This window comes from Octopus bimaculoides, chromosome 4, assembly GCF_046866305.1.
Source record: "Octopus bimaculoides isolate indiv1 chromosome 4, ASM4686630v1, whole genome shotgun sequence".
In the NCBI taxonomy this organism is placed as follows: Eukaryota; Metazoa; Mollusca; class Cephalopoda; order Octopoda; family Octopodidae; genus Octopus; species Octopus bimaculoides.
Genome location: NC_142931.1, coordinates 120,588,996 through 120,614,353, shown reverse-complemented (window position 1 = coordinate 120,614,353; position 25,358 = coordinate 120,588,996). Strand labels below are relative to the sequence as shown.

Sequence of the window (25,358 nt, the reverse complement as noted above, 5' to 3'; positions counted from 1 at the left end):
TTTTCAAGTCATTTCACATCCCTTTGGAATTTAAAACTGGAATAGGTTGTCATAGCATTAAACCACAAATCTTTTCTCTACTGTGTGAGAACCATCTGTGAGATAATATACTGTGTAAGAATTTTGATGTATCTATTTACAAATATCCAAACATCTACAGTTGTACAAATACAAGTAATTGGTTAATGAAGCTCTTGTAATGTATATCTGTACATTTTGTTATAGAGATTCTTGTTTCATAGGGTCTCTTGTTACATGTGCTCCCTCACTTACACACACACACACTCTCTCTCTCTTTCTCTCTCTCTCTCTCTCTCTCTCTCTCTCTCTCTCTCTATCTATCTATCTATCTATCTATCTATCTATCTATCTATCTATCTAAATATTGTCACGCCTCCTTCCTTTAAACGGGAAGGAAGAGCTGTATTTATCGTACTTGTGGCTATGGCCAAAGAATGCATCTGGTGGACGCGTCTGAAAGGATTAGAGACAAATACTTTCCTCTCTGGTCAATCTCTCATCAACTTTTTCAAGTATCACTTGAAAAGGAAGGTGAGAGTAGAGAGGCAAGTGTTGTCTAGCAAATGTTTCGAAAAAAGATGGATACATGTAGCAAGAATGGCACGTATAAATGACGAAGCCACCTTGACCATGATTCTATAAAACGTTTTAAAATTTTGTAAACAGAGAGTTACTCACGTTTCTTGCTTAAATAAAAGAAATTTTATTTAACAAACTGTGACGCTAAAGACCGAGGTTACCGTGGTCTTTTCGTAGGTTTTTCTTTCCACGGATAACCTCCCCATTTATTGGGAATTTTTTGTATTATTTCGTATTTTTTGTAAATACCCCAAACGTTTTGCGATGTTTTTTTTCATCGTTGTCCCCACTTTTGTTTTTTTTCTGCTTTGTTTTCGACCCCCTCGAAAAGAAAAACTCTACATTTGTATTTTGTCCCCTCTGTGTTGAGCCCTGTGTGGCTAATAAAGAAATCTATCTATCTATCTATCTATCTCTTTCCAACTTCTACCCTCTCTCCCTTTTTTTTTACTCTCATATATAGAATACATTGTGTGTGTGTGTATGTGTGTGTGTGTGCACAAATATGTATATAAACAAAAATGTACATATATATATACAGACACATGCCTATCTACATATGTAATTTCCATTTAAACCTGTTTCATGATTGCTGGTTATAGATTGGTCAGCAAATTTGCATATTTCTTTGGAGGTGTGTGTGTGCATGCGAACACATGCATCTTACACAAACACACACACATATCACATATCATCATCATTATCATCATCAACATCCACTTTTCTATGCTTGCATGGGTCAGACAAATTTGTTGAGGCAGATTTGATTTTTTTTATAGTCAGGTGCCCTTCCTGTTGCCAACCCTCACCTGTTTCTACATGAGGTAATATTTCCCCATGACCTCACATGTGTCAGGTGATTAGAAATGAAGAAGACCAGTTGCATGCTGGTGACACTCACAACTATCACAAGATGTCAAGGTGCAAGGAGACAGTAACACACACACACACACACACCTATATATATGCATATATGAATCATCATCATCATCATTGTCGTCGTTTAACGTCCGCTTTCCATGCTAGCATGGGTTGGACGATTTGACTGAGGACTGGTGGACCAGGAGGCGACACCAGGCTCCAATCTGATTTGGCAGAGTTTCTACAGCTGGATGCCCTTCCTAACGCCAACCACTCTGAGAGTGTAGTGGGTGCTTTTACGTGCCACCAGCACGAAGGCCAGTCAGGTGGTACTGGCAATGGCCATGCTCAAAATGGTGTATTTTACGTGCCACCTGCACAGGAGCCAGTCCAGCGGCACTGGCAACGATCTCGCTCGAATGTCTTTTCACGTGCCAAGAGGGCAATGCTGGTAACGATCACGCTCAAACGGTGGTGCCATCACGATTTTGCTTTTGCTTGCCCCAACAGGTCTTCGCAAGCAGTGTTTAGTGTCCAATGGAGGAGACGTTGGCATGGGGGCCAGTCGTCGAATTTAGTTCAATTTCGATTTCACTTTTCTCAACAGGTCTTCGCAAGCGGAGTTTAGTGTCCAATGGAGGAAAGGTTCGCATAAGTGGGCTGGCTACATAAAGCATTTTTGAGAATTACTATCAAAATTATGAAGGAAATTATTATGGCACAAACTTTCTGCACACTCATTATATGTCTGTATGTGTACAATCATGGGTGTATATATGTGCATATTAAATTATATTGTTAATTTTAAGATATAATATCCTATAAGTAATAATCCTTCTGAGTTTGTTTACACAAGAAACTAATGTGCACACAAAAGCTAATTACCTAAAATAATACATTAGTTAATAATTGCACTTATTATACATTCACATTGCATGCTTTTGTCACAATAAAAATGTTTCATAATATACATTTTTTTAACTACATGATCTCACGTTCAGTTTTACCATATGACATGTCGGGTAAGTGTTTGATACATAGCCACATGCACACACACATGCGCACATGTGTGTGCACAAATGTGCAGACCCCCCCCCCCATATAGCTGAGTACTCCATCGGTTATGATAAGTGTTCTAGTTGATCCACTCAGTGGAACGCTGGAAGGCTGCGACAGGCTCCAATCTGATTTGGCATGGTTTTCTATGGTTGGATGCCCTTTCTAATGCCAACCACTCCGAGAGTGTAATGGGTGCTTTTATGTGTCACTGGCACAGATACCATTTGTGTGACACTGGTATCTGTCACAACTGTGATTTTGCTCGGCATATAAATGAATATGTGTTTGTACGTACCCTTTCTAGATGTCCTATAATGGTTGTAAGTCAGCATCACTGTCATACAAGTAATCATCATCCTCATCATTTAACATCCGTTGTCCATGCTTGCATGGTTTAGACAGTTTGACCAGACCTGGCAAACTAGGAAGCTGTACCAGACTCCAGTCTGATTTGGCATAGTCTCTACAGCTGGATACCCTTCCTAATGCCAATCACTATACAGAGTGTGCTGGGTGCTTTTATGTGGCACTGCATGGGTGCTTTTATGTGGCACCACATGGGCACTTTTATGTGGCATTACTCGAGTGCTTTTACATAACACTGTCATGAGTGCTTTTTATGTGGTATTGGCAGAGGACTCTTTCAGGTTAATTCTCACCTTTGGAGCAACCAGTCTTAACACTTTTACTGTGGAGTACGGGTCTTCTTGACTACAGCAAGGCACCAATCATCTCAGTTCTTTGTCATCTTGCCTGAAAGGTTCAACATCCTGAAGTTGTTCTTCAGCACTTCATCCCAAGCAATATGGTCCAATTCCAGTCTCCCAAGAAAAACATGTCTGGCCATGTGGGAAACAGGTAAATTTCCTTGCTTGGAAACAGGTAAGTGTTGATGACAGAAAGAGCATCTGGCCATAGAATAATCTGCCTCAACAAATTCCATCTCACCTGTGAAAGCATGGAAAACTGCGCATTAAATGATGGTGATGACAATAGCTATGATGATGGAAATGATGATTACGATGACGATGACGGCGATTATGATGTGTGTGTGTGTATGAGTGTTCGTGTGTGTGTGTGTGTGTGTGTGTGCATGTACACTTGTGCATACATGTAGATTTACTCCTTTACATTTTCAATGTTTCTTTTTTTGCTTTCTGTTTTTAGCTGTGAAGAAAGCTGTGAATATACCAGTTCTTGTTGGTTCTGGCGTCACATGTGAAAACTTAGTGAATTTTGTCGAAGCAAATGCTATAATAGTTGGATCCCATTTCAAAGATGCTGGACACTGGAAAAATGACTTAGATATTCACAGAGTTGTCTCTTTTATGGAGAAAGCAAAGAAACTGCGATCAGCTGGTAACTAAATACATTAGTTGATTAGATTTAAGAAACGTTGAGAAACATGTTTAAAAATATTATGAGATAATTTAGGTGCAGGCATGGATGTATGGTTAAGGAACTTGCTTCCAAACCATGTGGTCTTGGGTTTATGGTGGGGGAAGGATAAACACTAAGACATACATGCACGCACACACACACATGGGAAGGGCTTCCACAGTTTCCATACCAAATTCACTCATAAGGCATTGGTCAACCTGAAACTATAGTTAAAGGTCACTTGCCCAAAGTCCAATGGGATTGAACCCAAAACTACATGTTTGCAAAGTGAATTTCTTAACCACACATCCAACCCTGCACCTAGAATATCCTCTCAATTAAGAAAAGGAAAAAAAAAAGAAAGAAAAACAATGTGTTCCTGACTAAATCAAAGATGTCCATTTTCTGAGCTCACAATCATCTCTGTTTTATTAACCATTTCACTGCAAAATCAAATTTCATGGTTTATTCCACTATTGATGCTAAATATCTAAACATAGAACTGGTATTTTCTGCAACTTTATCTCAATAGGAAATGATTTCAAACATGACATTTCTCGACAAAAGATAGATTTGTGTATTATAAGACTGCTTCCAACAGATAAGAGTTGTGAAATTTTGAATGGATAAATTTGCTTTCTGCAGTAAAAGAGTTAAATACCCTCTCTCAAAATGTGTTCCTCAGGATTTTCAAAGTTCTCAGATATATTTTATTATTCATTGTTGTATTTCCAATTACCTTAAATTTAAAATTGATAATGGGAATTCGTAATTTTAAATTTGATTTAAAAAAGTAGTTATTATCAATACAAAATTGAATATCTGTTTTTTGGAAATGTATTCCATTTAAACCTTTGATTACGATATTCTTGTTGAGATATACTACTTTGGTTTTAATTAATTTTGAAAATAATGAAGTCTTTTGTAAAGTCTTTATTATTAAGCTGGTGTTTGGAATATAAATTAACCTGAAATTTTAACAGATTGTTTTAATTTCAACCACTTTAAAACTAAAACTGAAAGTTTTTATTATAGAACTAGAGGTGGTCTCAGGTGAGTTGGTATCAAAAGGGTTAAGTTCAATATTCAGTTAGTTTTCAAAATCTTTTGGATGCCTTAATTAACTGCCATTTCAATTCATAAAAATATCTCAGTTTTAGTAATTAGAATTTTCACTCCATGTTTTTTTTTTGGGGGGGGGGGGGTAGTGAGGGGTTCGGTTAGGAAGAAAAATTGAATTCAATTCCCAGTTATTCTCCTGGTATCATTTTTTTTTTTTAATACAGTTTGTCCAGGATCACTTCGTTATTGTGTTTATACTGTTATCAATATATCTAAGAAAAAAGTGGCAAATTGGCAAGAAAAAACTGCTTAGTGGCATTTCTTCTAGCTTTACATTCTGAGTTCATTGAGATTGACTCTTGGGGTTGATAAAATAATTACCAGTCAAGCACTGGGGTCAAGGTAATCACCTAGTGCTTCCCTCCAAATTTCAGGCCTTGTGCCTACAGTAGAAACAAAAAGGCAGTGAGCTGGTAGAATCATTAGTATGCTGGACAAAAATGCTCAGCAGCATTTCTTCTGGCTTTGAAATGGTAAAGAACCCCTTCAATCATGAATGACCATGGGATTGCACGTAGAAAGTTACCCTTCAAGGCACAAGTCTGGGCAAGGTTGTTTTTGAAAGACCAGCATTCACCCATGCATACCAGCCTCCCCTCTCCATGCCACTGATGTTATCCAAGGGAAAGGCAAAGGCCGATATAGCTTGGCACCAGTGACATTGCAACTCATTTCTACAGCTGAGTGAACTGGAGCAATGTGAAATAAAGTGTCTTGCTCAAGGACACAACATTGCCCGATCCAGGAATTGAACTCACTACCTCATGATTGTGAGCCTGACACTCTAACCACTGAGCCATGTACCTTCTGGCTTTATATCCTGATTTTGAATTCCACCGAGGTTGACTATGCTTTCATGCTTTCAGGGTTGATAAAATAAGTACCAGCTGAGCACTGGGATTGATGTACTTAACTAGCCCCCCTTCCCTGAAAATTACCGTCCTTGTGCCTATAGTAGGAAGAGTTATCTATACATCAAAGAATTGTACATCTAAATGTTGATTCCATGAACATTTTCTAGATATCATGGCAATAATTTGTAAAAACTTAAGAGAGAAAAAATGAGAAATTTTGTAATGTGGACATTTTGATTTTTGAAATGATGTAAATGATTAGTTTGAAAACAAAAATGTTTTTTGATGAAATAAAAATAAAATACTTCATTTTTGTATTTGGTTTGCAAGATTCTTGATGTGAATTCATGTGTCTTGGGTGAGTCATTATGCCAATATTATTAACACACACACCGGTTCAATTAGACGGTAGAACACATTGTGTTTCAGTGTCTTGCTAGCTCGGCTAGAGCTTATTCTACTTCATTTTTGTCTCTGGTTTGCAAGATTCTTGATGTAAATTCATTTGTTGAAACAAATTTTGTCATGTCTGGGAAGAATCATTCTGCCAATATTATTAACACCATGCACAGGTTTAATTCCATTTTTTTATTGTTAGCCAATTGGCTAAATATCTAACCAATTAACTAATCAATTGTTTGTTTAATGTGTAGGTTAAACAATCAATCAGTTGTTTGTTAGTCAAAATTCTTTTGTCCCTGTTCATAACTTTTTCGGTGACTTCCCCTCTTGCTCTAAGGTCTGTTCTGCATTTGTGACACTGAAAAGGTTGCAAATTACGACAAAAGAACATTGACTAACAAACAACTAATTGATTGTTTAACCAACTATTATAGCAGGAAAGGATCAGAATTGAACCTGTGTGTGTGTTAATTTTATTGGCATAATGACGCCTCCCAAGACACAACAAAAAATGAAATAGATTTGTAAATTCTAAAATTGTTAAAAAGTCAATGTCTTTTGATGAAAAAAATATAATAAAGCCTTTCTTTTCTTGACATATATCTCATGTATAACTCCAGGTGTGACTATCCTATTCATTTAGCGATATATTGGTTTGCTACTATATTATCTAATGAGTCATTTCCTTTAGACTGCAGGGTGTAATTTGAGAGTTATTTAGCTGCTGCTTCTAGAATATCAAGCAACAATTTAAAGGTTTTTGTCTCTCTTATGGTAATATCAAGAACTGTAGGTGTAGGCATGGCTGTGTGGTAAGAAGTTTGCTTCTTAAACACATAGTTCTGGGTTCAGTCCTACTGCTTGGCACCTTGACTAAGCATAGAGGAGCTCCCAGGGGCATCCAGTCTTGAATTCCTGTTATTGCCTGACAGACTATGATAAATAGGAGGGGGCTGAGGACTGAACCTTGGTGGACCCCTACCTCTACCCGGAATTCTTCACTGTACTCGTTGCCAACCCTCACCTTACTGACAGCGTCCCTGTACATGGCTCGCACAGCTCTCACTAACCATTCATCTATCCCTAGTTTCCTCATTGACCACTAAATAAGGGATTGGGGGACCCTGTCAAAGGCTTTCTCCATGTCAATGAAAGCCAGGTACAGAGGTTTATCTTTGGCTAGGTATTTCTGCTGCAGCTGTCTTACCAGAAATATAGCATTACTGGTGCTTTTCCCTGGCACGGACCCAAACCGTATCTTGTCTAGACTGACTCTCTCCCTAATTAGTTGGGCTATGACCCTCTCCGTGACCTTCATTACCTGAGCTCCGAGTACTCCTACAGTTACTAGGATGACAGTTACTCTCTGCAATCCCCATATTTGTGCATTTTCATCTTTTAGTAACTTGTATTTTCCCACCTTTTCCAGCTCTTTGTCACCTATGCATGCATCTCCAGGTATGGCAATATCTTTGGACTTAGTTTCCTTTTTCCTTTTTCTGCTACAACAATGACTGTCCTCTGAGCATCAATTGGAGAGTCACATTGGATTGTAAAATCCCACAAGGTCTTATATTCATTATTCCCAGTGATGCCTTCTGGTGTATGTTTGTACCATTTCCATGTTCTTCCAAGACTATATTTTCACAGAATCCAGTGAACAAACTTAGCCACATTTTCGTTCTTCTTTTTGTAAGCTTTTCAGCCAACATACTACAGTCACACACGTGTAATAGTGTTTTATTTTTGCTGCCACACATCCTACAAAGGGGGGAGTCATTGCTCTTATCTGTTTGGAACTTGATATAATTAGTTGTCAGAGCGTGTTCTTGAGTGTTGCATATCAATGCCTTGGTGCATCCTTTCAGATCACTTTTCCTTAGCAAGTTCCAGGTGTTGCTCTTGTCTTTCTCTTTGATTTCTCTGAGGTGTTGCTCATGCATTGTTTTCATTTTCCAGTTGTTTATTCTTTGTTCTTCATCTTGTTTCTTACATATTTTTGGGTGCATCACATTTTCAGTAGGTATCCTGTTGCTATTTCTATCAACAACAAGCAAGGGTTCACTCTGCTGTATTATAATACATATTGGGCTTAAGACAGTTATGGTCGATATTCTTCTCCCATTATCATGGATTTGATCCTGTAAAATTATGTGAAAAAAAAGTATTTTTATGATGGGACTTAAAAGGTAGGTATTTAATTGTTTGAATTATTTTTCTCCAAATGGAGATAATAAAAAAAAAAAAGACCAATTTGTCAAGAAAACAATTCTTCCAGTCATGAATTAACAAAATTGCTACATCATGTAGAAACACTTCTCTAAAAATTTATATGGATTCAAATGTTTTTGTTGATTGTCAACAAAAAAAAAAAAAGATAACAAATTTGATTATACAGCAGAATGTAAAAATTACAAAAAACAAAAATAATTACGACTTTTTGATAAAAAGCAGTTCTAGTAACTCAAACCTTCACTGCTAAAAGATATAAGTAACAACAACAATAACAACAACAATACATGCATAAACACATTCTTTTTGTGAGTAGATCTAGATGGAAATTGAAAGAAGCTTGTCATATATGTATGTGTGTGTGTATGTGTATATATATATATATATATATATATATATATATATATATATATATATATATATGTATATATGTGCATGTATTTCTGTATCTGTCTATGTATGTATATGTATATATATATATTTATATGAGGTCTGATCAATAAGTATCCGAACTGTTGTCATAGTAATGAAGCTAAAGCACGCAGAGTGAAGCCGCTGTGCATGTGCACTAAGTTTTAACATTCTAGCTCACTTCCACTGTTTACAGCAGTGCTTAGAAGGAAGGTGTGTCGTGTGTGATCATTGCATTTACCATGACAGAGAAAGTTGTCATGGCGATACCTGCTTAGAGGCCTATGCAAAGTTACAGAAAGTGTATGGAGAGGAGTATATGAGCCGCATCCATGTGTACGAGTGGTTCAGACATTTCCAAGATGACTGAAAAAATGTCAATATTGACAAACGTTCTGGGAGAACCACAAGCAACAGAACTGAGAAAAACAACACAGATGTGCATGCAGCTGTGAGGGGAAATCGTCGAATGACCATCCGTGAGTTTTCAGAGGATGTGCAGATTAGTTACATTTCAGTTTAGCCCATTATCACTGAAGACGCATGTACATAGCTGTATACATATAAACAAAACTGTCCAACAAGCAGGAATGTGAAACTTTGAGTAACAATTTTTGTGATATTTCTGCTGCTTTTTTATAAAGCGTACACACACACACATACACACCCACCCACCCATATATATATATATATATATATATATATATATATATAATAATAATATTAGGGACAAAATCCAAAATTACAGGTAAAAAACTCAATTAAAATCAATTTATAAAAAATTAAAATTAAATTGAGCCTTATAGATAGTGGATTTTCATCGATGAGTTCTTGAAAATTGGTTATTTTCCCTAAAACTATATATATATATATATATATATATATATATATATATATATATATATATATATATATATATATATATATATATATATATATATATATATATATATATATATATATATATATATATATATATATATATATATATATATATATATATATATATATATATATACATACACGTGTGAGCACATGGTCTAGTGGTTAGGATGTTGCACTCACAATCGCAAGATTGTGATTTCAATTCCTAGACTAGGTGATGTGTTGTGTTCTTGAACGAAACACTTCATCTCACATTGCTTTGTTATCGCTTCAGCACCAGACACGTGATACACTGTGCACCTGTTCAGACAACATCGATTTTGATGGAGAGGGTGAGCAATGTACAGCCCAAACATTTGATCACTATAAACATATCATTTGTTCAGGCCGTTTGACAAAAAGCTCATATGTCATATGCGATGGGAGAGTCCATCATGTATATATATATATATATATATATATATATATATATATATATATATATATTCATTTGTTATGCATAGCATAAAAGAATTGTGTGAACAGAGAAACAGCAAGTGCTTTATATTTTTCATTCTTCTGAATTCAATGAATTAAGTAGCATTTGTGTACAGGGGGGGGGGGGGGGGTGCAACTATACTAATCCTCATATGCTTATGTAATAAATCAATATTATTAGTAATACATATTTTAGTGAATCAATTAATTGCACAGATCCCATCCTTCACTAAAATAAGTCTTGTGCTGCTCAATTAAGAGAAATCAATATCTAATTGTTTAAAGGTGTAGGTAGACCTCTTTCTTCCACAGGGTCAGACATTTTCCAAGAAAGCAAGCAAACAAGCAACCAATGTTTTCGTACTAACTGAAGTCATAAATACGTTACTGAGCCAGTGACTCAACATCTTGTATGATGTGTGTGTGTGTGTGTGTGTCTCTCTTATTCTCCTCTCTCTCTCTTTCTGTCTCTGTTTCATTCTTCTTTTCTTTCCTTCAGATGCACCCAGTTCAGTTTCACTTGTGCATGACATTCAGTTAGACACAGACACAGGTATACACACACTTATGCACATACACACATACACATGCGCACACACACACACACACATGCATACACACACACATGCATGCACACATATATGTATGTTTCATAACGGCTCTTGTCTTTGAATGTAATCAACTGAAAAATCAAAGCAAAAAGAAACAATAAAAGAAAGAAAAATTAATCATAACTGACCAGTCATGTTGTTGTTGTTGTTGTTGTTGGCACTCCGTCACTTACGACGTCGAGGGTTCCAGTTGATCCGATCAACGGAACAGCCTGCTCGTGAAATTAACATGCAAGTGGCCGAGCACTCCACAGACACGTGTACCCTTAACGTAGTTCTCGGGGATATTCAGCGTGACACAGAGTGTGACAAGGCTGACCCTTTGAATTATAGGCACAACTGAAACAGGAAGTAAGAGTGAGAGCAAGTTGTGGTGAAAGAGTACAGCAGGGTTCGCCACTATCCCCTGCCGGAGCCTCGTGGAGCTTTAGGTGTTTTCGCTCAATAGACACTCACAACGCCCGGTTTGGGAATCGAAACTGCGATCCTATGACCGCGAGTCCGCTGCCCTAACCACTGGGCCATTGCGCCTCCACTGACCAGTCATAAGACATTTAAATTTAAAAACTGTGTAGGAAAATAAATGTTTGATTTTGTAAAATGAAGAAATAAGAGCTTGTATATTTTTGAGTCAGTCTTAGATATTATTCTACAAAAGAAAATACAGAAATTTCTTTGATTCTTTAACTTAACACCATCATCACCACTATCACCAACAACAACCACACCACTACCACAACCACTAACACCACCACCACAACAACCATCACCAACACCACAACCACCACAGTCACAACCATTAACATCACCACCACCATAACAACCACCACCATAACAACCACCACCATAACAACCACCACCACCAACAATGCAACAAAGACGACAACGCCCATCACCAACACCCCCACCATCATCACCAATACCACAACCATCATTATAGTGACCACAACCACCAGTACCACTGCAACAATCACCAACACTACAACCATTACCATATCTACCACCACCATCACCATAGCAGAACTATCACCACAACAACAACCACCACTACCACCACTACCACCACCATCACCATCAAAACCATTATTACAGTCATAGCTTCTAATACTGCTATAATTAATACCTGCACTTCCACCAGCACCATTACCACTACCACCACCATTACCACTACTGCTGCTGCTGCTACTACTACTATTTCTACTGCCACTCACTACCACTATCATTACAGTCATAGCTACCAATACTGCCATCATCACTATCAGCATTCACCACCACAAGTGCCACGATCATCATCATCATCATCATCATCATCATCATCATCATCATCACCATCATCGTCATTATCATCACCACCAGTTGCTTTATCACCATCACAATCATCATTTTTGTCAATGTCATCATCATCATCATCTTAACAGTAATATGATATATATGCTATCTATCATTTTGTCTTTGAGAATTTATTAAATTATTAATCATTTACATCGACCCCTGCCCAGTGCCCAACTGGTACTTATTTTATCTACCCTGAAGGGATGAAAGGCAAAGTTGACCTCAGTGGAACCCAGATCATAAAGACAGATGAAATGTTGCTAAGCAGTTTGTGCAGTGTGCTATCAATTCTGCCACCTTACTGCCTTTAATCATCATCATCATCATCATCATCATTATTATCGTTTAATGTCCGCTTTCCATGCTAGCATGGGTTGGACGATTTGACTGAGGACTGGTGAACCAGATGGCTACACCTAGCTCCAATCTGATTTGGCAGAGTTTCTACAGCTGGATGCCCTTCCTAACGACAACCACTCCGAGAGCATAGTGGGTGCTTTTACGTGCCACCGGCACGAGGGCCAGTCAGGCGGTACTGGCAACGGCCAATAATAATAATTATAATTATTCTTTCTACTATAGGCACAAGGCCTGAAATTTGGGGGAGGGGTATAGTCAATTACATCAGCCCCATTACTCAACTGCTACTTATTTTATTGACCCTAAAAGGATGAAAGGCAAAGTCGACCCTGGTGAAATTTGAGCTCAGAGCATAAAAACAGATGAACTACCACTAAGCATTTCGCTCGACGTGCTAATGATTCTGCCTTAATAATAATCCTTTCTACTGGAAGCACAAGGCCTCAAATTTTGGGGAAAGGATTAAGTCGATTACACCAACCCCAGTGCATAACTGGTACTTATTTCATCAACCCCGAAAGGATGAAAGCCAAAGTCAACCCCAGCAGAATTTGAACTCAGAACATAGCGACAGACAAAATACCGCTAAGCATTTCAGCCGGTGGGCTAACAATTCTGTCTTAATAATAATGATGATGATGGTTTCAAATTTTTGGCACAAGACCAGAAATTTTAGGAGAAGCAGGTCACTCAATATCATTCACTGCAGTACTTAGCTGATACACATTTTATTGACTCTGAAAGGATGAAAGGCAAAGTAGACCTTGGCAGTATTTGAACTCAGAATGAAAAGCCAGAACAAATGCTGCTAAGCATTTTGTTCAGTACAGTAACAATTCTGCCAGCTTTCTGCCTTCAATAATGATAACAACAACAACAACTATAATCAAGTGAAATGAAAAGAGGAAGAAATTTAAAATGCTGATAAATCTAAAGTAGATAAATCAAAAGTGGAATTGAATTGTTACATTAAGGATCACAAACTTCTGAGATGACCTACAATGACGAAATTTTAAAGGAGTTCCCAGGATTTTTTTCTTTTTCTTTCTTTTTACTTTATTTTATCTATTTATTTTTTTTTGTTTAGGAAATTGGCAGGAGTGTCAAAGGAAGAATTTTCATTCATGTTCATACAGAAAGGAAATCTGTTTTAATTCCTTTCATGTTAAATCCTTCTGTACTATGAATGTACAGAGACAAGCGATCTGGAGAATGTTAGTTGGTAAGATAGACAGAGAGACTGATACACACTCACTCACATGTACATGTGTATATACGTATGTATATGTAATAATTTTAAATTTGGGTATGGCACCCTGTCAGTTACAACGACGAAGGTTCCAGTTGGTCTGATCAATAGAACAGCCTGCTCAGGAAATTAACATGCAAGTGACTGAGCACTTCAAGGACACACATACCCTTAATGTAGTTCACAGGGAGACTCAACATGACACAGAATGTGACAAGATTATTTGAGCACTGAGGTTAATGTAGTTGACTAACCCTCTCCCTGCAGAATTTCAGGCCCTATAGCTATAGTAGTATGGATTATTTTTTGATGTTATAATTTTCATTAAACTAACTGTAATCGAGTCACTGATTTTGTTCAACTGCAACTCAATGAAATAAATCATTAATTTATTTCCTGTGATCTGATGAAATAACCTGAAAAACAGGGGTGCTGGTCAGAAGCCTGAAAACACAAAGGTTGAATGAGAGAAGACCAAATTTCAAATGACCATGAATTAGAATATCAAATGCTTGAAGGACCAAATACTCAGAATACAAAATGCCATAATGTCAAAAGAATTTTGAAGTAGTTTAGGAAAAAAAAAAAAAAACTGTATTAAAAGACTTTTATTTATAGTTTAAAGAGGAGTTTTATTTCAGAAACATATTAGAACATATTTGCTTCAAAAAAATTCTAAATGCATTGCAGGGACACAATATTAAAAACATATGCAAAATACACAAATAGGGTATTTATTGAATATTTCTGTTCTTTAAATTTCCTTATTGAATGCTTTTCTTCTTTTCTTTTGTTACAAATATAAATATCCCAAATAGTCAAAAGGTCAGAGTTTGTTTATTGGTGAAAGCAAAATAAGATAAGCAACTACACATGCCTAGTTTCCGTCATTCAAAATCCATCCTTTTGATCATTTGGTATCTTGGTCATGCTAGGGTACTGCCTTGAAGGGTTTCATTTTAGTCAAATAACTTGACCTCAGTATTTATTTTTTTAAAGTAGGGTACTTACTGTTTCGGTCTCTCTTACTGAACTGCTAAGTTACAGGGCTTTAAACAAACCAACACTGGTTGTCAAGTGGTGGTGTTGGTGAATGTGGTGGGTCGAGGTGGAGGGGACAAACACAAAGACACATACATCAATCTACTAAATCCACACACAAGGCATGGGTCTGTAGTAGAAGACAGTTGCCTAAGGTGCTGCACACTGGGACTGAACCTGGAACCATGTGGTTGGAAAGCAAAATTCTTACCACACAGCCATCGTACTCATGCCCAGTATGTTTATGCTTATATTGAAAATAATGAAGGAAATCACTCTATAATGAAACAATATAATCAATGGAAAGTTTTGATAAATAAACTCATAAATATGTTATAATATGTTTCTCAAAATAAACTTGCTTTTAACACTGTAAATAAGCACCTTCTTGTTCCTAGGTCTATAAACTCCATACATACAAGAATACCAAATGTGCTATTATCAGACATAACCATTAAAGTTGCTATTTATAGTGGTAGCCTGCACTAGGGCCTCATACAACTGGTCCTTTTGTTCACCTACTAGAAGGGAGGTGGGGGAATCTTTTTAGTACCAAGGATGAATTGCAAGTGCATTAGAAGCTGTTGGAGAGGATCTGTATTAAGAATGATAATGGATCTTTAATTTTACAAATCCATAGGTATACAATTTATATTAAGTAAGAGTTTTGGTTTTATGACTTAAGCAATTTTTTTTTCCTGTTTGTTTTTCATCTGGGTTTTAAGGAATGCTGTTAGCTAGTGAAATTTTACCCCTTGCAAGGGGTTCCCTACTCCTGTATTATAATTTTATTTAGTTTGAATTACTTTTAAATTAAGCTTATTTTAAATAGGTATCTATCTCAGGCACTATGGCTTCTCACAAATACAGAGAGCATATTCTTTTCTACCCTAGGCACAAGGCCCGAAATTTTGGGGGAATGAGGCCAGTCGATTAGATCAACTTCAGTATGCAACTGGTACTTAATTTATCGATCCCAAAAGGATGCAAGGCAAAGTCAACCTTGGCGGAATTTGAACTCAGAACATAAAGACAGACAAATATACAGTGGGCATATTATTGTTACATTATATCTATTTACGTTATTATTTATTTAACCATTATTTTCATTGATGTTAGATTTTATTTTGTTTTGGTGATGGGTAGTCTAGGATTCAATGACAATAATATGTTTACATTCCTCTAAAAAAACTGAGTGCTTTGCAGATACATAAAGTAAACATGAAATGGAATGAAAATTGAGAGCTCAAGCAGGAGTCTAACCCACATCTCTTTTGTCACCAGCTCTATGTAATTATCAATTACTTGATGTAATTACCATCATAAACCCTTTGGCAATATCAACTTTCATGTTTATTACTTATATCTGCACAGTCAGTCTGAAAATCCCCTTTTAATCCTTACACATACAGATTTTTTTCTCTTTATTTTTCTTTTATTTCTACTTTATTTTTTGGTTTCATTCTACTTTTTTGTTAGACTGTGACATAGAGATTTGATTGCTAAATTTTTACCTAGGTATTCTGACCCTGAAAGTATTGACCTTTGACTAATTCAATTCAGGTCATTTTTTTTCTTTTCTTTTTAAGGAATTTAAATCTAGTTTTCTTAATAATTATAGTCTCAACAACTGAGTTATTTAAATTTTATTTTTATTTTAGGAATTAGTAAACTTGTATAAAATTGTAATGCATCACTATTCCAAAACTAAGTGCACCATCCAAACTGTAAAGTGTACCAAATATTATTATTTTTATGGTACTAAACCATAAAAAAGGCAGTATAGACCCTTTGAAACAAGAGATATGGAAATAGTTGGTGTTTCTAGTCTGATCATCTGCAAGTTGGTGTCTGCCAGAAAATCCCAGTAGGCTGACATTCTTTAAGAAAGGATTGAGAAAAGCAGTTAGTGCAAGACATGTGAGAGATGGAAGGAGTGAGACACTGTATAGATTAATAAGAAGAGAAGAAACAGGTGTGTTGGGTTGGCCTGGTGGAGATATGTAGCTAGCAAGCTTAGAAGAAAAAGAGTAAAAACTAGTGTAGCTGCAATAAAATACTGTGGAGACAGGTTGTAATATATAAGTGAGTGAAAGGTAGTAAGCTGGCAAAACTGTTAGCAAAATGCTTAGTGACATTTCATCTGTCTTTATGTTCTGAGTTCAAATTCTGTCAAGATCTACTTCGCCTTTCATCCTTTTGGGTTTGATAAATTAAATATCAGATGAACACTGGTGCCAGTGTGATCAACTTACCCTCTCCCCTGAAACTGCTGGCTTTGTGCCAAAATATGAAACCAATATATAAGTAAGTGAATCTTTGTTACCAAATCACATGGCCTTCTTATGGGTCTGGTGAGGATGTTTGTTTGCACAGTAGTAGCACTGTTCTAGATATATGAGCAGTTCTTTACTGTGGGTTTGAGCTGAACTTTATAGATGGTCAATATCTGATCTGAGCTAATGTTTTCTGACCATGAACAAGGATAGTCTTTTGAATGCAGTTTTTGTTGTGTTAGACATGTGGGGGTTGCTAAAATAAAAAAGATCATCAGTCATTGTGTGACCCTGGCATTGTAGCAAGTTTGATCATTTTAATTGTGAGTTGACCAAGACTTGAGAAGATGAGATATAAAATTGTTTCCTTGATATGAGCTGTCATTGTTATTTACAGTCATTTCAGTCATTTACTTGTTTCAGTCATTTGACTGCAGCCATGCTGGAGTACCACCTTTAGTTGAACAAATTGACCCCAAGACTTATTCTTTGTAAGCCTAGTACTTATTCTATTGGTCACTTTTGCTGAACCGCTAAGTTACAGGGACATTGGTTGTCAAGTGATGGTCGGGGGACAAGCACAGACACACACACACAAATATATACATATATATATATATATATATATATATATGTACAATGGACTTCTTTCAGTTTCCGTCTACCAAATCCACTGAAAAGGCTTTGGTCGACTCAAGGTTATAGTAGAAGACACATCCCCAAGGTGCCATGCAGTGAAAATGAACCCGAAACCATATGGTTGGGAAGCAACCTACTTACCACACAGCCACGCTGTGCCTATTGTGTCTGTGTTTTTGAAAGAGAGGGAGAATTGTATGGATCTGTGCTGATAAGGGTAGCTATTTCTTTCATTCATAGTACACTAACCTATTCTAACCTATTCTCACATTTCACTTTTTTTTTTACCGTAGTATGTTTGAAGGATATTGAGAGAAAAGGAGTAAAAAAACAGGATAAAGATTTTTCAATTATCCACTATGCAAAGAGATTGCATAATGTGCTAATGTTGTAATCTAGATCTTCATACAACTTTGTATTTCTGTAAAGAAGTACAACTGTTCAAAAATGTCAGTTCTTGAGTCCCTGAAAAATTAGTATAATTGAATGAAATATCTAGATCAGTGGTCCTCAACCATTTTTTTTGCCTATGAATCCCTTTGATTCCTATTTTCTCAGGTGCATCCTCATAGTCATTCAATGTTTTTAAAAATTCTATTATACTTTTGTATTAAGAATTGCATAAAAAACATTGTTAAAATATATTGTGCATTGTAGAAGTATAATCAATTTATTGCACATAATTTTTAATAACAAAATCTTATATAGAACCCGGAGGGCCATATGGAACCTGGTTGAGAATTACTGGTCTAGGTGACTGTTCCCTTCTCTCTCTTTTCTCATCTTTATTTCTCTCCTCATCTTTATGCCTAAGTGTGTGTAGGCATCTCTTTATGTGTAGGTATATATTGCAAAGGAAAATTAGTTTCTGGATTAGTTGATAAAAAAATGTAAAACCATTTGGGCAAAACAGGTAGTTATTAATGAATTCATAGTCTAATTTTGTGGTTTTGTAAAGTGTCTACTTAATTTAGACAGGTGAACTTTCACAGATAAACAAACTGACCACCTATTTTCCTGGTAGATATTTTGAGATAAGAAGAAAATAGCCTTTCCCTGAGTCCATGCATGAACTGAAACACAAAGTCATGACCCATAAGTTAATCCTTTAGCATTTGGATTATTCTGTCGAATGCAATGCTTATTTATACACATTGTTTTGAATTAATCATGCACTTTTTTGTAGCTTCAAGATGTTGATGCAATAACTCCTTATTTTTAGAATGGCATTGTCGGGTAGAAGTGAGTGGCTGAATCTAGTGGTTTGGATTTAAAGCAGGGAGCATATATGTGCTTGATGTAGCTGGTTTAAATGCAAAACTGTTAATGTCACACTTCATATGACTGTGTATAAATACTCATTTAAGCACACACACACACACACACACACACACACACACACACACACACACACACACACACACACACACACACACATTAATATCTAGACATTACAATATGAAGTGTCATCATGACATGACCTGTCAGGTAATGTGGCATAGATGTTGTGGTTTCACCTTCATATATTAAGGTATAATTTATTATTTTTTTAAAAATTGATAATAATTCAGTAATTAGGTTTTGTTTAAATGCTAGTCATTATTAGTTACTGACTTATGGGATGGTTTACAGTCATAGAGAGCGTGTGTGTGTGTGTGCATGTTAAATGTCTGACAATAATTAATGTATAGTTTAAAAAAATATTTTGATCCAATTTTATGTAAATAAACCGTTATAGGAAGAATGTTAAATCTATTATGGATGTATCACTTATATACATATATTATGAAAAGTAGTTGTTAATGGGTGGTTAACCTAATGCCAAAACTGTTTCTGCATATGTAAGCTTGAAGATTAATTAGTTTGGTATGCTTATTCGATGTTTTAGTATTATATTTCAAATTTTAGATTTTCTCAAAAATACATAATCTGCAGAATGAATTAGTTTATGTATAAGTTATTTCTTTGTCTAAAATATGCCAACTAATATTTCAGTTTAAATCATTATTTTTCAAAACCCAGACATGTGTTGCTAGGCTAATGTCAAATCATTATTACAAGGTTCTAAGAGTGTAATTATGTTGATAATATTCAATCTTAAATTGATTTGCTGTCAATCCAATGTAATCTATGATGCTCTGATTAATGTCATATGTGACAGTAGCTGTTTATATAACAACTTTTCTAGATAATTACTATTGACTAGACAAATAGAAGTAGTATTTTTGAGGTGTTATTGTTATCTGTATTTTGAAATTTGAATTATTCATTATTTTTATTGTTATTTGGTGATAGTTTCTTGATGAAATTTAAGTTTATTTTGAGTGAATTTGAGTGGAAGATTTGTTTTTTCTGTATTTATACCCAGGAGGAAATTGCAGTTTTATAAAGAAAGACTATTTTTCCAATTGAAATCCTAACATTGATTAAACGTGGTACATCAAACTGCATGGCTTTTCTTCTTTGGTTTCTTTTATTAGGCTGTGTGCTTATGATATTTAATGGTTTCCTTAAAACTATCATAGAGATTATAGAGTGTTATTATAGAGATTTAGTATTCTTTTGTGTAGCAGTTAAATCCCACTGTCTTATAAGAAAACACAAAAGGAAAGATCTTGTGAGTTAATCCACCATATTCTAACATATTAATACTGTGATTGGTAAAATATCCTTCAGTGTGTGAAATTGAAATTCTTCTAGGACTTAGAAATTTAGAAAAATCTTAAACTCAAATTCACTCAGAATAAACTATTCAACATGCTTACAATGCATGTGCATGCCCCTCCCTACACACACACACAGGCACATGCATACACACATACAAACTGAATATTTGAGTACACTCTTTGTCTTCTTTGTCTACATTGGAACGTTTTGATTCAAATGTTTACACTGAAAGCTACCATTCCTTTCTTAGTGTAAAGCTCTGTAGTATGACTGAATTAAACTGCTAAATATGGAATAATATTCATTATATTTTAAAATAAAGAACATTCTTGTGTCCTCTGCAGGAGGAAACAAGAATTTTTTGAGAAAACAGAAGGCTTCATAAGAAGAATGAGATGGCAAGCATTTTTGTTTGATAGTGGAAAATTTTATACAGATAGTGATAATAAATATGGATTTAAGATGCACAGAAGTCCACCTTTAAATTAATGACTAGAATTATTTCAAAAGGATTTTTTTCAGTCTAACAAGAAACATTACATTCAAAAAATTTTATTACAAATTCCAGAGCCATGTAAAGAGCAACCTGAATGTAAGTCCATTCTGATAAGACAGATAGCCTCTACAGTTTAGATAAAAAATTTTTACAGAAGACTATTATCTAATAGCATTACTAATATAGACAAAAAAATCTCATGCACTTGCAGATTTAGTAATCTAGAAACCAAGGAGGTTGCATCCATAATTTAAATAGATAATAGAATGCAAGCTTTGCTCCCACCTCTGTCCATCATATACTACATTTAAGGATCATAAGTGTAATTTTGCTAGCCTACCCCTAAGTGTAGGTTAATCAACTCTGCAAAAAAAAACAGGTATAGGTAGTAACGAAGTCCATTATTCTATTATCTTTAGGAATAGGGAAATAATGAAACTCACTTATGGAACAATAGTTTATCAGTTATTGAAGAATTTGATAGCATCAGTGATAAAAAGAATCATATATTCTTTCAGGTTGATGTGTATTTTTATCCCTCTTCTACCAAGCCACTACTACTTTAAGCATTAGCTTTCACTAATACCATGACATCCATTATCAATTCAGATATTAAGACCCTTGTACATGCTAGAAAGGTTTTTGAAAATATAGCCTAAGGTTTAAAACTATGGAAAGACATAGTTATGAGAACTTTTGATGGGGCAGAAGTGTATGAAATAATTGGTTAAAATGATTCGAATTCATTGCATGAAAAAGCTCCCAATGTTGGATAGAGATATTTATTGAGATGATGGATTATTTCTCTTAGGAAATATAGATGATGATAATGTAGACATATTTAAAAAAGATATAACTGTTGATGTTCAGAAATAAATCAACTTTTTTGACATTACATTATATTCAGGTGCTAAATTTTTTTTTTTCCTTTGTCATGAGTCCACTAAGTGATTATGTTATATCAATAAGGGTTCTACTTATCCACCAAATATCACCTCCGATGTTACAAGGTGTATGTCATCACAGTTCACATTTTCTATAATGAAGTATTTAGTCAAAGCAGATTTTTCAGATAGGATAGTATATGTACCTTGATCAATATCTTTTAAATGTAGAAATAGAAATAGGAAAATCCTATGGTATAACCCAAATTTTAACTTCAATCTATAGCCAATGAGTTAGTCTCACTTCATTTTAGTAGAAAACATAGCATAAAATAGAAATTCTATTAAAGTTTCTTAAAGTTGCAATTCAGCAGCTCTATTTATTCAACTCATGCAAAACATGTCAAGCAAGTGTAATTGTAGAAATATTAGTAACTATCCATTTAATGGAAATTGTTTTGTCATCCTTGATATACAAGGTGGAATTGAATGATAGCTCACAATCAAAATCTTATATTAGAATAGCAAAAAATGAAGTTATAATAAGATTTTACTCACTTAAACATTCTCTAGTCAATCTGAGTGGAAAATTTGCTACTGGACAATTGAAATGTGTGTGTGTGTGTGTGTATCTCCTTGGCTTGACATCACACAGTAATTTTAAACAAGTATCACAATCTACAATCTATGTCCATTGTTTCCAGTCTTCCATGAAAATGTCTGGCCATGGGAAAATGATAGCCTTGCTTGGAAATGAGAGTTGGCAACAGGGAGAGCATTTGGCTGCAGAAAATCTACCTCAGTGCATTCCATCTGGCTCGTGCAAGCATAGGAAAGTGGATGTTAAAACAAACCATTGATGATAATGATGATAATAATGATGATGACGACGACGACAATGATGATGATGATGTATATACATACAATTTTTATATCATTATGGTCATTGTCATTGTCTTACATCCACTTTCCATGCTAGCATAGGTTGAATGGGTCTTTATGAGCCAAGCAAGTTCATATTTAGAGTTACTTCTATCCTATCTGGGTCAAAGGATGCATGTTTTAATTTTTGCTGGGTTTCTATGGTCAGATACTCTTCCTAGCATCAACCATTTCACAGAGTATATCGAGTGCTATTTTTTGTGGCACCAGCACAAGAGAGAAGTTGTCATATCTTCAACAAAACGTAGGGGACCCCACAACTGCATATTAATTTTACTTGTTCACAAACCTCTTTACAAGTTATACTGAATGCAAAGTTGTCTTGTACCTTATAAATTTAAAGAGATCTCACCACTTTGTGAAGTGTTTATTAGCTCAAGACTGTGTTGCAGAGAATGAAGGTGAATAGAAGTGAGAGAGCGATGACCAAAGAAGAACCAGCATAGGTGTATGTAGAGAGTAAGAGTATACTAGTAGAAAGAGAGAGATAGAGAGAGAGGGGGGAGATAGTAGTAGAGGAGAAGCAAGAGGGATTGATAGTAACAGAGGTACACAGAAGGGTTAGTAGTAGGTAAGTCTGGAAAAGAAAGAGTGATGGAAGAACATATAGCATGTCCAATGCAACTTCTTATACATAAAACATGTGAAGTGGGGAGCAGTAGAGTGATAAAAATGATTGATGAGATAGAGGTGGATTGAAATATGGGTAGGCAATGTGAATTGATGGCAGGAGTGAGCTAATGTACAGCACAAACATTTGATCACCATAAACAAATCATCTGTGAAAGTTGAAAGTTGTTCAGGAAGAAATAGCAAGAAATTGCTGAACCCACATTTGTTACCTATGACAGGAAAGTTCACCACATATATATATATATATATATATATATATATATATATATATATATATATATATATATATATATATATATATATATATATATATATCAGCAGCAGCAGCATTGTTTAACATCCACTTTCCATGCTAGCATGGGTTGGACGATTTGACTGAGGACTGGTGAACCAGATGGCTGCACCAGGCTCCAATCTGATCTGGCAGAGTTTCTACAGCTGGATGCCGGCCATGCTGGGGAGCTGCCTTGATGGGTTTTTAGTCAAACAAATCAACCCCCGGGTCTTTTTTTTAAAGCTTAGTATTTATCAGAGTCTTTTGTCAAATCACTAAGCTATGGGGACATAAACACACCAACACCAGTTGTCAGACGGTGGTGGGAGACAAACACAGACACAAAGACACACACACACAGATAGATAGATACATACATGCATATATATATATGTATGTATGTATGTATGTATGTATGCATGTATGTATATAGACATGTATGTATGTATATAGACATGTATATGTGTACCTTGTGTACTGTAGATTTACTTGGTCGATGCTTATGATTTTCTTAAAATTTACATCACAGAATAAAAATGCTGAAAAAAAAAACAACTTTAAAACATAACTCTACAAATGTACAAGCTTGTGATTCATTAATGAATGTTGAATGAGTTGTTTCTTACCTTGTGATTATTTACAGCTAACTGAACTGACTCACAGACACAACACATTAATAGTAACTGATCAGATTGCTTCTCTTCAGCCTGGCCAAATGGATAGAACTCATGATGCTTATTAATGAACAGAAGAAATCAAAATGGAATGAGTATTTTATTTTCCTATTTGATACCCATGACTGATCATGTGTAAGTACTTATAAGTTTTATGAATTATTAGAAAAAAAAAAAGTGAAATCTAAATATAGGTGCAAGCATGGCTGTGTGATTAAAAGGCATACTTTGCAACCACATGGTTTTTAAAGTTTTGAGCAAGTGTCTTCTGTAGCCCCAAGCTGACCAAAGTTTTGTGAGTGGATTTAGTAGACAGAAACTGAAAAATACCTGTTGTATACATACATACATACATACATACATACATGTTGTTGGCACGCCATCGCTTACGACTTCGATGGTTCCAGTTGATTCGATCAACGGAACAGCCTGCTCGTGAAATTAACGTGCAAGTGGCTGAGCACTCCACAGGCACGTGTACCCTTAACGTAGTTCTCGGGGATATTCAGCGTGACACAGTGTGACAAGGCTGACCCTTTGAAATACAGGTACAACAGAAACAGAAAGTAAGAGTGAGAGAAAGTTGTGGTGGAGGAGTCCAGCAGGGTTCACCACCATCCCCTGCCGGAGCCTTGTGGAGCTTTAGGTGTTTTCGCTCAATAAACACTCACAACGCCCTGTCTGGGAATCGAAACCGCGATCCTATAACCGTGAGTCCGCTGCCCTAACCACTGGGCCATTGCGCCTCCACACATACATACATACATATCTCTGATCTGATCTGATCTAGGTCGTCCCATAGGATGCCCCATAGGGGTTTTAGTTGTGCATACTATAGGAGTCACAGGGCGCTGCTCCATGTGGTACTGCAGTTTCCATCTAACTAGGAATATAAGGGTCTCATCCATTGTTTTGTATTCAAGATCCACTGCATGAAATCCTGCTAGTTCAAAGCCAGGAATCTGATCTGTTAGATCCTGCTGATAACTAAATACAT

At 35.7% G+C, this 25,358-nt stretch overlaps 1 protein-coding gene across 3 annotated transcripts in view; it reads left to right on the top strand.

Annotated features, from left to right (window-relative positions):
• The window catches only part of LOC106874859 (uncharacterized protein F13E9.13, mitochondrial), a 139,816-nt gene extending 115,320 nt beyond the window's left edge, over nucleotides 1–24,496 (top strand). Inside the window, exons 6-7 of one of the 3 annotated variants that reach the window (XM_089351267.1) lie at nucleotides 3,688–3,879; nucleotides 24,331–24,496. In XM_089351267.1, coding sequence (XP_089207393.1) covers nucleotides 3,688–3,879; nucleotides 24,331–24,338 — 200 coding nt within the window. In that variant the 3' untranslated portion in view covers nucleotides 24,339–24,496. Of the gene's footprint in view, nucleotides 1–3,687; nucleotides 6,186–17,806; nucleotides 17,845–24,330 lie in introns of those variants that run through there. The other 2 variants (XM_089351266.1, XM_014922756.3) reach the window with 2 other exon arrangements.
• Nucleotides 24,497–25,358: the final 862 nt, after the last annotated feature.